This window comes from Chiloscyllium punctatum, chromosome 38 (genome assembly GCF_047496795.1).
Source record: "Chiloscyllium punctatum isolate Juve2018m chromosome 38, sChiPun1.3, whole genome shotgun sequence".
In the NCBI taxonomy this organism is placed as follows: domain Eukaryota; kingdom Metazoa; phylum Chordata; class Chondrichthyes; order Orectolobiformes; family Hemiscylliidae; genus Chiloscyllium; species Chiloscyllium punctatum.
Window position 1 is genome coordinate 8,143,161 of NC_092776.1, and position 15,312 is coordinate 8,158,472.

The 15,312-nt window shown below is 41.5% G+C and overlaps 1 protein-coding gene across 2 annotated transcripts in view; it reads left to right on the forward strand.

Moving 5' to 3' along the window:
- The window catches only part of LOC140463320 (metal transporter CNNM2-like), a 238,157-nt gene that overhangs the window by 153,297 nt on the left and 69,548 nt on the right, over positions 1 to 15,312 (forward strand). For both annotated transcript variants that reach the window (XM_072557109.1, XM_072557110.1), the window contains exon 3: positions 1,642 to 1,779. In XM_072557109.1, coding sequence (XP_072413210.1) covers positions 1,642 to 1,779 — 138 coding nt within the window. The remainder of the gene's footprint in view (positions 1 to 1,641; positions 1,780 to 15,312) is intronic.

The following is a 15,312-nucleotide window of genomic DNA, read 5'->3' on the forward strand; positions in this document are numbered from 1 at the left end:
AGAAATCTTAATAAAATTGTAGAGAGCACTTGTGAGCCCACGCCTGAGGTTCAGTATGCATTTTGATCTCCATACCTAAAGGAAATCATATTTGTCTATTGAGCGGTGTTGTCGGCTTGAGGAGTTGAATGGCCTGCTCTTGTTCTTAATTCTTATGGTGCAATAAAGGATCACTAAGGGGATTGACCTACAAAGGGAGAGTGAGCAAATGTAGCTTCTGTTTTCTGGTGTTTATAAGAATGAAAGGTATACAAATTGAACATTCTTAAGAGGCTGCAGTCTCAGAACAGGGAGTTGGCCATTTAAGACTGAGATGAGAAATTTCTTCATTTCCTTCAAAGGATTGTCAAGCTTTGGTATTCTGTCAATAGAGGGGTGCATATGCTCAGTTAATGAGAGAAGCCAGTAGGTTTATAGGTAGAAAGGGAATTAAGAAATACAGAGATGAAGAATAGAGGAAGATGATCTGTTATGATCCACTTGAATGGTGGAGCCACTTGAGTCAAAAGTCCTACTTTTGTTACTACTACTTTTCTGCTGTTTGATCATATTTGAAGATAGAACAACATCAACTGGAAAAAGCCTGGAAATTGCAGATTGTTCTGAAGTATACTTGCAGTAAAAGTTGAAATGAAAGGGCCCCTGAATTAAATAATTTTAGCAAATTGTGACTCAATTTGGAGGAGACTCATTGATCGTAAGGAAAGTCCTACATGTATCTGTAGTGAGCTATCCCCTTGCTACATTACATAGCATAAGAAATAGGAGCAGAAGTAGGCCATTTGACAACTCACTCCCACCTTCTCAAGGCCAACTAGGAGTGGGCAGTAAATGCTAGCCTAGCCGTTAAAGCCCATGGGAATAAAAACAAACCCCATCCCTTATGTGATCAAGGCTAACATACTGTTGTCTATGCCCCATTGTAGACTTTAGCTCTTTGCAGTTTCCTTTCTGACTGCAATCTGTATCATGAGCAATAGACAAGGATATAACTAAAGCATTTGACAGACTACCAAAACTAATTGGAAAAAAAAACTGGAACACCTTCATCTGCGGAGTACTATAAAAACATATAACTCTTCAACTCGAAAGCTTCAAATGAAAAGGAAATGTTGAAGACACTTGTACATCTTAAGTATGTTTGGAGATCAAGGACCTGTGTATTTTAATGTGCCAATGCTGATAAAATATTATGTTTTAGGGAAATTTTCTTTGAAAATCTTGAGGTAGTTATTGATTTGTCATGAGGCAGTACAAATCTTAAAGGCTTTGAACTCTGAAAGTGAATACATCTGGGTATCTTCATATCTAAGAACCAAAAATATAAAGTGAGAAAAAGCTTATTTGATCCTATCTTGCCTTTGTCAGTTGAGGCCGCAAAGACAATGCAAGATATGTTTCAAATCGAAGCCAGCTAGTTAGGCTGTAAAGAGTTTGAGGGTGTGGTAATAATTACTAAAAGTTTATGTTGTTGGGCATAGCAGAAGGTTGTTTTCAGACAAAAAAAAGTCACATCTTCGAAAACAGTTTCTTAGCTTTGTGTTTTTAGGATCTGTTTGATATTTTTGATGCTGTGCTAATTAAGGTATTTTTAATTTCCATCCATTTCCCTTTTCTCAAAATATTTTTCACATTTATAAGCTGATAACCGAACCAAAAAGAAAATTACACACCGGGAAAGGAAACAGGATTTTTCAGCCTTCAAACCAACAGATAATGAAATGAAGGTGAAGATTTCGCCACAGCTACTACTAGCAACACATCGTTTCCTAGCAACAGGCAAGTTCATGGCATCAATTGCAAAAATATATTCGAGTGAACATTAATTCAATGTTCTCTTTCCTCTTTAAATTGTTCATATAGCAAGTAGTTAAGTAGGTGGGTGGGGCTAATTGATTTAATTGAAAAGTAGAATAAAACAGGGGGAGGGCAATAGGTGGGATTGGTAAATGGAAGGTGCTGCAAGACTGAATAGTCAATAAACTCTATCCACACAAAGAGATACCTTTATTCTGTTTTACTGAATAGCTTGGATTAGAGTTTAAATTCGGGGCTGAGGATGGTTGCCTAAAGGTGAAGATTGGAAACTAACATCTTTCCATGCAAAACATTAAATTTGGAGTTACTTTCGAGAAAAATGTCTACAACCAGATGTAAAGTATCAGTTTTCAACTTTCCATTGATGTTACTTTAGACTGAACCTTATGACCAATGGAAAGGTGAAGTAGATATATTTATGTGGGTTAGTCCTTACAAAAGAAAATGCAATCTATGGCCTTAGCATTGCTACTTTCTCCAAGAGAAGGATCAAGTGTAAAGTATTCTTAGAACTGGGGACTCAAGAAGAGAACACTGAGTAATGTTTGGATAATGTATTAACTTTTATGGATATAATTTATAAAGACAACTTGCTAAAAGTATGTGGCACGGTCAGACTTTGATAAAATGTAGATATCAGGATGGTTATTCCAAAGAAGAATATATAATAGAATTTAACAATTCAAGACTAAATAAAATCTTTTTGGCGATTACTAACTTAACGTTTTTAAAGTTTTGAACTGTGCTAAACTGGTGAACATAGATACACTCCAGTATTAACTGGAGTTAGATTTTCAGAAATAGACATGGTTTTGGAACAAATACCAGCAATCTACAAAACACAAAGTGCGTTTACAGCGGTCTTTGTGGTTCAAATGGGACTTTCAGCAGTAACTTGAGATTCAGATGGATGGAACTTGTAACTAGATTGCTATTCCTTCAGTGTTGCAGAGTCAATATCCTGGAACGTGGTTCCTAAGTGCACTGTAGATGTTCCTTCACTGAAAGGACTGCAGTGGTTAAGAGAGCAGTTCACTGCCACCTTATTCAGATCAATTCACGCCCATATCCCATGAATGAATTTTAAAAAGTGGTGGCGTCAAAATGAGGTTGTCTATATATAGGCCAAAAGGGTCAATATGAAAGGAGAATTATAACTAAAAGAAGTGTGAGGATAGCCAGATTATTGGCAAATGTAACTGACTACAGAAATTAGGGAGCTGTAACAGAAGAATAAACCTCAGAACAACCTGGGAATGTTTTCAATTATACTCAGTACCATTATGCAATGACTTGTCCTAATATAGAATAACAAAGTTTTTGAAATCATACATGACTTGGAAAATTTGGGAAAAGATACTGATCAGGCAGAAAGTTGCAGTAATACTTCGTACTGATTACACGAACCTTCAGTTTTGAATATTTTAATCATAGACTGATTCAATTGCATTGGACACTGGATGCACATTCACTGTGTGCAGAGTGGATGTTTAAAATACTAAATTAGATTCTTTTAAATACTGAGGACCAAAGTAATGTTCAGGAATTTGAGATTTTACCTGCATCGGGTTTGGGGATGACAAAGAGCTGAAAGCACTAAAAGGAGTGATGATTCTCTGTAGAATAACTGGGGGAAGCTACATTATCAACACAGATGTAGTGTCAAATGAAATACCCTTACAGTTGACCACACCATCAATGCTCAGGCTTACATGAAACTGAATTTGGCACATATTTTTGGGAAGTCAGTGGATTTACTCCTTATGCAAACTGGATATTATTGCAATTTTTTAAGAAGACTTAATTTCTCTAATCAAAATAATTGAAATCAAGGGAGAGAAGTTTAAAGGAGAAGAGGCCAATTATCTTGAAATTGCATTGGCAGTTTACCCATCCATCTTTTCACAGGTTAAAAGTAACTCACCTTCTGACTCACCAAAGCTTGTCCACCATCTTCAAGGCATAAGTCAGAAGTGTGACGGAATACTCCCCACTTAGAGTCATCGAGATGTACAGCACAGAAACAGACTTTTCGGTGCAACTTGTCCATGCCGACCAGATATCTCAACCCAATCTAGTCCCACCTGCCAACACCTGGCCCATATCCCTCCAATCCCTTCCTATTCATATACCCATCCAAATGCCTTTTAAATGTTGCAATTGTACCACCCTCCACCACTTCCTCTGGCAGTTCATTCCATGCACGTACCACCCTCTGAGTGAAAAAGTTGCCTCTTAGGTCTCTTTTATATCTTTCTCCTCTCACCCTAAGCCTATACCCTCTAGTTCTGGACTCCCCCACCCCAGTGAAAAGACTTTGTCTATTTGTCTTAACCATGCCCCTCATGATCTTATAGACCTTTGAAAGGTCATCCTTCAGCCTCCGATGCTCCAGGGAAAACAGCCCCAGCCTATTCAGCCTCTCCCTATAGCTCAAATCCTCCAACCCTGGCAACATCCTTGTAAATCTTTTCTGAACCCTTCCAAGTTTCACAACATCATTCTGATAGGACGGACACCAGAACTGCATGCAATATTCCAAAAGTGGTCTAACCAATGTCCTGTACAGCTGCAACATGACTTCCCAAATCCTGTACTCAAAACTCTAACCAATAAAGGAAAGCATACTGCCTTCACTGTCCTATCTACCTGCGACTCCACTTTCAAGGCGCTATAAACTTGCACTCCAAAGTTTCTTTGCCTGGATGAATGCAGCTCCAACATCACTCAAAACTTGGCACTGTCCAGAACAGAGTAGCCCACTTGATTGGCCCTACATATACCAGCGTTCACTCCCTCCACCACCAACACTCAGTAGCAGCAGATTGTGCTATCTGCAAGATGCACTGCTGAAATTCGCCAAAGAATCAGGGACAACACCTTCCAAATCCACAATCACTTCCATCTAGAAGGGCAAGGGCAGCAGATACATGGTAACACCCCCTGCAAGTTCCCTTTGAAGCTATCACCAACCTGACTTGGAAATAAGTTGCTATGCTTTCACTGTTGCTGGGTCACAATCCTGGAATTCCCTCCTTAATGCCATTGTGTGTCTATCTTCAATACATGGACTGTAGTAGTTAAAGAAAGCAGCTCACCACCACCTCAAGAGTATCAAAGGACGAGCAATATAAATGCTGGCCAGCCAGTGATGCCCACATCCCATGAGAAAATTAAAAGGTCTTCTTAAAAGATCAGGACTGAGAAATGATATGTACTCCAAGCTTCTGTCGTATTTACTGCTGACCCTTTTTATATGTTCAAACATAAAGCAGGATATCATCGCTGTCCATAATGAGTCCTTCGTTAGGAAGAGATTTTAATGAAGTTGTAGGAGTGGACCTGAGGCATGGGATAAGGAAAAAAAAACACATTTCCATCTTCCCTTTGTTTACATGGTAACTAGATCTAAGTGGTTTCCACAAATGTGTAGTAAAGTGAAATGAGTAACAGTGTGCAAAGTGATGGAGAAATAGATAACGAGGAAATTGGGAATACCAGTTAAATTCTGAATTGAAAATTGGTGGTAAGTTTACCAATGATGAACTTAGGAACATTCTGGCTGTGAACATGGCAACAAAAAAGTCCTTTTTATTAATGTAATGTGTTGAAGAAATCCCCCAGTAATAGATGAGATGGTTCATAACATCTTAGTGGACCAATCAAATTGCAAAATCTGCTTTGGCATGGCCAGTCCATATGAAGAACTGACTGCAGATTGTTGCGAGCTACAGCCCACGTCTGTTGTATTGTAGCAGAAATCGAGTAATTCCTTGAGCCATGAGTAATCATTCCCCCCGATTGGGAAAGTACTATAATTATCTTTTTCTGAGCACTTGAATACTCAGTTTGCTGAGAAAAGAACATTCATGAAGTTTTAGAGATGAAGGGCTGGCTGAACAAAGTGACACAGAACCATAGGACAAGGCTATTTACTTCAATAGACAACTGCTGAAAGTTGGCTTTTAAGTAATATATGTTTGACAGAAAGGGCCAATAAATGGAAGAATGTTACTATTATAGGAAGAGAAGAGAAAGAAACCAGAAAATATGAACATGCACAATGAGGGACAGGAGGTAAGATCCATGGATTGGCAAAATGATAAAAAAATGGATCTGGAAGGCGAGAAAACATTTCTGAAAATGGACTAGAGTGAACATAGCTTTAGGAAGGGATCGTGAACTTGTGAAAGGAATTTTGATCACAGATATGGGAAATCTTGTCGAATAGTCCAGAATAAGAGAGCAAGTGGAGTTTGACAAGAATCAGGTCTGTGGAAGAAACTGAGAAGTAAAGTCCTTAAATTGAAAAGTTTTAGTGGCTCCAAGAAAAATTAGGAGATAGAAACAAAAGAGTTGGAGAGCTGGAAACAATTTTCTGTACGTCGAGGTACCAGATAGGGAACAGCCAGCCTTATCATGCAGATGGATATGCACAGTAAAAGTGCTTCCTGATGAAACTAAGGCTAAAGCCAGACTAGTGGCTCGTGGTTTTAAAGAGAAATTGAGTGATCACGATGTTAATGTGTGTTCATTAATTGCAGGAAAAAATGACCTTGAGGATCATCTTGGCTCTTTTTACAACAAACTACAGGGAATGTAAATCAGTTGTATAGAATGTTGCACTTTTTGTAGGGTGGAATTTTTCTCAAAGGCTGGTATTATTAAAACCATGTAAAGAAGCTGGTGACTTTGAGGGAAGTTTTAGAAATTTAACAAGTGTGTTGTGTTAAATGCTGCAGTGTGTGTGTGGTATTTCTGTTAGATCTGTATCCCTGAAAATAGTTTGCTTATTCTGATTAAAACTAAATGTAATGTTGTACTGGTATCACAAGGGAAATCTGGCAGACACCTTTATGGTGCATGTCCATTTTCTTTGGCGAGCTTCTACAGAATTTGAGCACTACATGTTAAAACAAAAGGCAAATTGACACACAGAAATTTGGCTTCGGGAGCCTTTAAATACCTAGCTAGATATTTACAGCATTAATGGAGGCTGCTCAAACCATCATACCTGGACCAATCAAAGAGATGTAATTACGCTAATCCTGTTTTCCAGCTCTTTAGCCATTGTGTTGGGAGCTGTGGCAGCACAAGTTAATACCTGAATATTACTTAAATGTCAAGTAAGTTACTGATTGAATTACTCTTTCAAGCAAAGAGTACTAGATTGGCACCATCACCCGTATGGAAAAACCAATCACTTTCCTCCTAGTCTGCTACCTCTTACCTTCAAATCTGTGCCTCCCTGATTATTGACTCCTCTATGGTTGGAAAATGTTCCTTCCTTTTCACCCTACCTATGTCTCTTATAATCTTTATACACCTTTTGAGGTTCTCTCTCAACCTTCGCTGCTCCAGGGAAAATGACCTGTAATCTTTCCTCATAGCTCCACCCTACAGTGCATGAAAGTTGATAAAACCCCTCTTACATTGTCTCTTGTGCCATCATATTTTTGCTATAATGTGATGACCAGAACTGCACTTAGTAATCCAATTATGACCAAAGCAGTGTTTCATACAGTTGCAGCATAACCTCACTGCTCTTGTATTCTATGCCTCACCTAATAAAGGCAAGAATCAAGTGTGCTGCCTTAACCACCTTATCTGCTTTCTCTGCTACTTTGGGGTCTGTGGATATGCACACAAAGGTCCCTCTGATCTTCAATACTTTCCAGAGTCTGACCATTTAGTGTAATCCTTGCTTTATTAGCCTTGCTTCCAAGCATATTACCTCACATTTTCCAAGGTTGTATTCAATTTGCCATTGAGCAGTCCATTGCTGTCCACCTATGGACTACATCCTCACTGTTTATTATCTTTGTGTCATCTGTAAACTACTTGATTATATCCTCTACATGAAAGTCCAAATCATTCATGGGCACCACAAAGAGCAAGGGTCCTGGCACTGAGTCCTGCAAAACCTCTGAGAGAACAAAATTCTTCTCCTCTCTGTCCTGAAAGGGCAGCGCTTAATTTTAAAATAATTCCACTTAGTCCTGGACTGACCCACAAGAGGCAACTTCTTTCCATGTCCATCTTGTCAAGACCATCCAGGATCTTTTTAATTTCAATCAAGTCACCCCTTGCTCTTCTAAACTACAATGGAAACAAGCTCAGCCTGTCCTAACAATCCTTGTAAGTCAACTGCTCACTCCAGGTGTCATCCGCTGACATTTCCACCACCTACAAAACGGACCCACCACCAGGGATATATTTCCTTCCCCACCCTTATCTGCTTTCTGTGAAGACTGCTCCCTCTGCGACTATCTGGTCAGGTTCACGTCGCCTCAACAACCCACCTTCCCTCCTGGCACCTTCCCCTGCCACCGCAGGAATTGCAAAACCTTGTGCCCACACCACCCCCCTCACCTCCATCCAGGCCCTAAAGGAGCCTTCCACATCCATCAAAGTTTCATCTGCACATCCACATGTCATTTATTGTATCAGTTGCTCCTGATGCGGTCTCCCCTACATTGAAGTGAATGGACACCTTCTCGCAGAGTGCTTTTGGGACACTCGCATCAATCAACCCCACCGCCCTGTGGCCAAACATTTCAACTCCTCCTCCCACTCTGCCAAGGACATGACTGTCCTGAACCTTGATTAGAGTGGTGATGGAAAAGCACAACAGGTCAGGCAACATCCGAGGAACAGGAAAATCGATGTTTCGGGCAAAAGTGTCCTGGGCCGCCTCCATCGCCACTCACTCACCACCCTGGAGGTGCCTGGAGGAAGAACACCTCATCTTCTCCCTCGGGACCCTTCAGCCCCATGGCATCAATGTGGACTTCACCAGTTTCCTCATTTCTTCCCCGCTCCTCCCCCCCCCCCCCCCCCCCCCCCCAACCTTACCCCAGTTCCAACCTTCCAGCTCAGCACCATCCTCATGACCTGTCCCACCTGTCAATCTTCCTTCCCACCTATCCACTCCACCTTCCTCTCCGACCTACCACCTTTACCCCCACCTCCATCCACCTGTTGCACTCTCAGCTACCTTTTCCCCAGCCCCACCCCCCTCCCATTTATCTCTCCACCCAGAGGATCCCAGCCTCATTCCTGATGAAGGGCTTTTGCCCGAAACATTGATTTTCGTACCCTTTGGATACTGCACCACTCTAATCTTGATGATAATCTCCAGCATCTACAGTACCCACTTCTGCCCAATCCAGGTCAATATAGTCAACCTTCTCTGACTGCCTCCAATGAGAATGCATCTTTCCTTAAATAAGGAGGCCAAAATTGCAGAGTTTCCGGTATGTGACCTTACCTGTGCCTTGGATAACTGAAGCATAACCTCCTTATTTTTGGGGTTGTTTTCTCTCCTAATAAAAATTAGCATTCTGTTAGTCAGCTAGATTACTTGCCTGCTGAATTTTCATAACTCATGCATCAGATCACCCAAATTCCTCTGTACCTCAGAGTTCTGAGTTGTTCACCATTTAAGTAATACTTTTGCTTTTTTAAATTCTTTCTACCAAAGTGACCAACTTCATGTATTCATACATTGTGTTCCATCTGTCAGATTTTTGCCCACTCAGTCAACCTATTATAACTGTTGCAATTTTCTTATGTCTTCACAACATGGGAAAAGCCAGGGAACAATATATCGCTGAGTCTGATGTCAATGGTGAGTAAGTTGTTGGAGGGTATTTGGAGGGTATTCTGAGAGAGGATTTACATGTATTTGGAAAGGCAAAAACTGATTAGAGATAGTCAGCATGGTTTTGTGCATGGGAAATTGTGACTTGCAAGTTAGGTTGAGTGTTTTGAAGCGTTTACTAAGAGCAGTACATGTTGTCTATGTGGACTTTAAAAAGGCCTTCAGCAAGATCCCACATGGTAGATTAGGTTAGATCACATGGTATCCAGTACGAGTCAATTGGGTACAAAATTGGCTTAAATTGGCTCCTGTGGTGGTAGAGGTCATTATTCAAACTGGAAGCCTGTGACCAACAGTGTGCCACAGGATTGGTTCAGGGTTGACTGTTGTTCATCATTTGTATCAACTATTTGGATAAGAATATAGGAGGTATGGTTAGTAAGTCTGCAGGTGACACCAAAATTGGTAGTATAGTAGACTGTGAAGAAGGTTATCTAAGAGTATGTAACAAGATTTTTATCAGATGGGCCAAGAACAGCAGATGGATTTTAATCTAGATAAATAAGAGATGCCACAGTTTGGTAAGGCAAACCAAGGCAAGACTTACACAGTTAGTGGTAGGACCTTGGAGTGTGTTATTGTACAGACGGACCTGGAACCTGGAATGCAGGTTCATTGTTCCTTAAAAGCAGTATTGCAGGTAGGGTGGTGAAGGTGGTGTTTGGCACGCTTGTCTTTATTAGTCAAAGCATTGAGTATGGGAGTTGGGACGTCATGTTACGACTGTAAATAGACATTGGTGAGACCACTTTTAGAATACTGTAAACAGTTCTGGTCACCCTGCTCTAGGAATGATGTTAAACTAGAAAGAATGCAGAAATAAAAAAATACAAGGATGTCACTGGGACTGGAGGGTTTAAGGTACAGGGAGAGGCTACGCTGGGACCTTTATTCCTAGTGTGTTGGAGGCTGAGGGGTGACCTTGTAGATGTTTATAATAGGTTTGCAGAGGGGCAAAGATAGGGTGAATAGCCAAAATCTTTTTCCAAGAATAGAATAGTCCAAACCTAGAGAAAATAAGTCGAACGTGAGAGGGAACACATTTAAAAGGGGTAGTATTTTCATAGAGCTTGGTATGTGTATGGGATAAGCTGCCAGAAGAAGTGGTACTGGTAGGTACAATTACAGCATTTTAAAAGCATCTGGATGGATATATGAATAGGGAAGGTTAAAAGGGATATGGACCAAACATAGTCAACGGGACTAAGCTAATATACCTTTGCTCGCCTCACCTAAGATATTGATTTAAATTGTAAAATGTTGAGGCCCCAGCACTGACCCTTCAGTACTCCTCTTGTCACATAAAATCATCGAATCCTAACAGTGCAGAAAGAGGCCATATGATCCATTGACTGCACGGACCCTCCAAAGAGCACCTCACACCCACCTTCTTTGCACATGTCTCAGGTAATCAGCGATGGTAATCTTTCATGTTCTGTTACCAATTTAATGCCCAGCTCATGATACTCTGTATTCAGAACCTCTTTCTTAGTTCTCACAATGTCATTACAGAGGAACCTCGATTATCTGAAGGACACGGGCGGGGAGTATTTCATTCGGTTAATCAAATTCTGGATAATCGAGGTTTGTCTATAGTAACAATCTGGACCATGACTACTTCACCTCCTACTGTAGTTTCCTTTCTGACCCTGAGTAGATTTCCCATGTCCTGCCACAAGGCAGGCAACACGTCCGTTTGGACATTGACACTGCTCTTAACGAGGAGTGAATCTCCTCAACTACTATTGCTTCATTCCTATAGCTTCCTCCACTTGAATGGCTTCCAGTGGCATGGCGAGTTTGCACGTTTCACTTAGAGTCATAGAGATGTACAGCATGGAAACAGACCCTTCAGTCCAACCCATCCATGCCAACCAGATATCTCAACCCAATCTAGTCCCACCTGCCAGCACCCAGCCCATATCCCTCCAAAGCCTTCCTATTCATATACCCATCCAAATGCCTCTTAAATGTTGCAATTGTACTAGCCTCCAACACTTCCTCTGGCAGCTCATTCCTACATGTACCACGTCTGCGTGAAAAAGTTGTCCTTAGGTCTCTTTTATATCTTTCCCCTCTCACCCGAAACCTATGCCTTCTAGTTCTGGGCTCCCTGACCCCAAGGAAAAGACTTTGTCTATTTACCCTATCCATGCCCCTCATAATTTTGTAAACCCATATAAAGTCACCCCTCAGCTCCGATGCTCCAGGGAAAACAGCCCCAGCCTGTTCAGCTTCTCCCTATAACTCAAATCCTCCAACCCTGGCAACATCCTTGTATATCTTTTCTGAACCCTTCCAAGTTTCGCAACATCTTTCCAATAGGAAGGAGACCAGAATTGCACGCAAAATATTCCAACCGTGGCCTAACCAATGTCCTGGACAGCTGCAACATGACCTCCCAAATCCTGTACTCAATACTCTGAACAATAAAGGAAAGCATACCAAACGCCTTCTTCACTATCCTATCTACCTGCGACTCCACTTTCAAAGAGCTATGAACCTGCACTCCAAGGTCTCTTTGTTCAGCAACACTCCCTAGGACCTTACCATTAAGTGTATAAGTCCTGCTAAGACTTGCTTTACCAAAATGCAGCACCTCGCATTTATATGAATTGGCCCATCTGATCAAGATCCTGTTGTAATCGGAGGTAACGCTCTTCGCTGTCCACTACACCTCCAATTTTGGTGTCATCTGCAAACTTACTAACTGTATCTTTTATGCTCGCGTCCAAATCATTTATGTAAATGACAAAAAGTAGTGGACCCAGCAACGATCCCTGTGGCACTCCACTGGTCACAGGCCTCCAGTCCGAAAAATAACCCTCCACTACCACCCTCTGTCTTCTACCTTTGAGCCAGTTCAGTATCCAAATGGCTAGTTCTCCCTGTATTCCGTAAGATCTAACCTTGCCAAATATACTCCCCTGGGGAACCTTGTCGAATGCTTGACTGAAGTCCATATAGATCACATCTACCGCTCTGCCCTCATCAATCCTCTTTGTTACTTCTTCAAAAAAACTCAATCACGTTTGTGAGACATGATTTCCCAAGTACAAAGCCATGTTGACTATCCCTAATGAGTCCTTGCCTTTCCAAATACATGAGGAGAAAGTGAGGACTGCAGATGCTCGAGATCCGAGCTGAAAATGTGTTGCTGGAAAAGCGCAGCAGGTCAGGCAGCATCCAAGGAACAGGAGAATCGACGTTTCAGGCATCAGCCCTTCTCTTCTGATGCCCGAAACGTCGATTCTCCTGTTCCTTGGATGCTGCCTGACCTGCTGCGCTTTTCCAGCAACACATTTTCAGCTCGTTTCCAAATACATGGACATCTTGTCCCTCAGGATTCCCTCCAACAACTTGCCCACCACCGACGTCAGGCTCACCCTGGCTTGGCCTTAACACCTTTCTTAAACAGTGGCACCATGTTAGCCAACCTCCAGTCTTCCGGCACCTCACCTTAGACTATCGATGATACAAGTATCTCAGCAAGAGGCCCAGCAATCATTTCCCTAGCTTCCTGCAGAGTTCTAGGGTACACCTGATCAGAATCTGGGGATTTTATCCACCTTTGTGTTTCAAGACATCCAGCACTTCCTCCTCTGTAATCTGGACATTTTGCAAGGTTTCACCATCTATTTCCCTACAGTCTATATCTTCCATATCCTTTTCCACACTAAATACTGATGTAAAATACTCGTTTAATATCTTCCCCATTTTCTGTGGCTCCACACGAAGGCCACCTTGCTGATCTTTGAGTGGCCCTATTCTCTCCCTAGTTACCCTTTTGTCCTTAATGTATTTGTAAAATCCCTTTGGATTCTCCTTAACCCTATTTGCCAAAACTATCTCATGTCCCCTTTGTGCCTCCTGATTTCCCTCTTAATTATATTTCTTATGCCTTTATACTTTTCTAAGGATTCACTCGATCTATCCTGTCTATACCTGACATGTGCTTCCTTCTTTTTCTTAAACCAACCCTCAATTTCTTTAGTCATCCAGCATTTCCTGTACCTACCAGCCTTTCCTTTCACCCTAACAGGAATATACTTTCTCTGGATTCTCATTATCTCATTTCTGAAGGCTTCCCATTTTCCAACCGTCCCTTTACCTGCGAACATCTGCCCCCAATCAGCTTTTGAAATTTCTTGCCTAATGCTGTCAAAATTGGCCTTTCTCCAATTTGGAACTTCAACTTTTAGATCTGGTCTATCCCTTACTTGTGACCCCTACTCTCATCCATACAGGTTGAGGGAACCTCAAACCTTCTAGACGTTGCAAAGGCAGCACTCCTGCTTTCTGTGTTCCTTTATGTAGCTCAAACCTTGTCTCTAGTAACTGATCAAATCCGAAAACCCTATCCCAAATCATGTAACTTTCTCCTGGTACCAAAAATCCAGATAACAGTTCCCTTCCCAGGTGCATCACAGGGTGTGTAGTTTGGTCCTCAGCTCAAACTCTGAGCAGAAGCTGCTTAAACACTTAAAAACTTGATACCTTAATTGGTCAGTGCATTATGTAAAGGAGTTGGGATGTTATGTTGTGACTGTACAGGACATTGGTAAGGCTGCTTTCAGAATACTGCATTCAAGTCTGGTCTCCCTGCTATGGGAATTATGTTGTTAAACTTGAAAGGGTTCAGAAATTACTTATAAAGGTGTTGCCAGGATTGGACAGTTTGAGCTATGGGAGAGGCTGAATAGGCTTTCTTCCCTCTTGAGTGTCAGAGGCTGAGGATGACCGTGTAGAGGTTTATAAAATCATGAGTGGGTGAATAGTCAAGGTCTTTTTCCCAGGGCAGGGGTGTCCAAAAGTAGAGGGCACAGATTTAAGGTGAGAGGGGAAATATTTAAAAGTGACCTGAGGGGCAGCTTTTTCATGCAGAGGGTTGTACTTGTATGGGACTTGCTGCTAGAAGAGGCGATGGAGGCAGGTGCAGTTAAAACATTAAAAAGGCATCTGGATGGATACATGAATAGGAGGAGTTTAGAAGGATATGGACCAAATCCGTGTGGATCAGTAGTTTAGGATATTTGGTTGGACTAAATGGGTCTGTTTCCATGCTGTATGACTCTATGACACTCTGATATAGTGCGCATCTATTTGTCATGGATTGTAATGGTATCCAGGAGCTCCCAAATGCTGTAGCCTAGACACGTTACCTGAACAGCCATCCTGATTGAGTCTTCATTTTTTTTTGATTTAGTAATAGGATGTGGCATCTGTGGATAAGTCAGCATTTATTGCCCATTCCTAATTGCCCAGAAAGCAGTTGTGTCAACCACATTGCTGTGGGTCTGGAGTCACATGTAGGCCAGACCAGGTAAGGATGGCAGTTTCCTTCCCTAAGGGACATTAGTGAACTAGGCGTGTTTTTCCGACTGATGAAAATGGTTCCAGATGTTTGTTTAATTCAAATTCCACCATCTGTCATGGCAGGATTTGAACCTGGCTCTCTAGGATTAAAACTTCAGTGATGATAACACTAGGCAATTGCCACCCCATTTTTTAGTTATTATTTACTTGTGTAAGCTGTTCTTCATATTTTGATTAACTTTATCACCAGTTCATATACAGTGTAAAAACTTAAGAATGGAAGACCCTCGCCATTTACCAGGGACTCATTAAACAACTAGCCTCTCTCTCTAGTTGAGCAAGAACCAATTGTGGTCAGCTCCAGTCCACAAATAGTATTTGGGTCCTAGAGTAATCCATTACTTTGCTTTACTGTCCATGAATTCCTACTTATACAAAGTTGTTGCACATTTACCTCACCCTGCACTAAATCCTATGTGCGCAAAAACCTCATTGATCTGAATTGCCATTCTGAC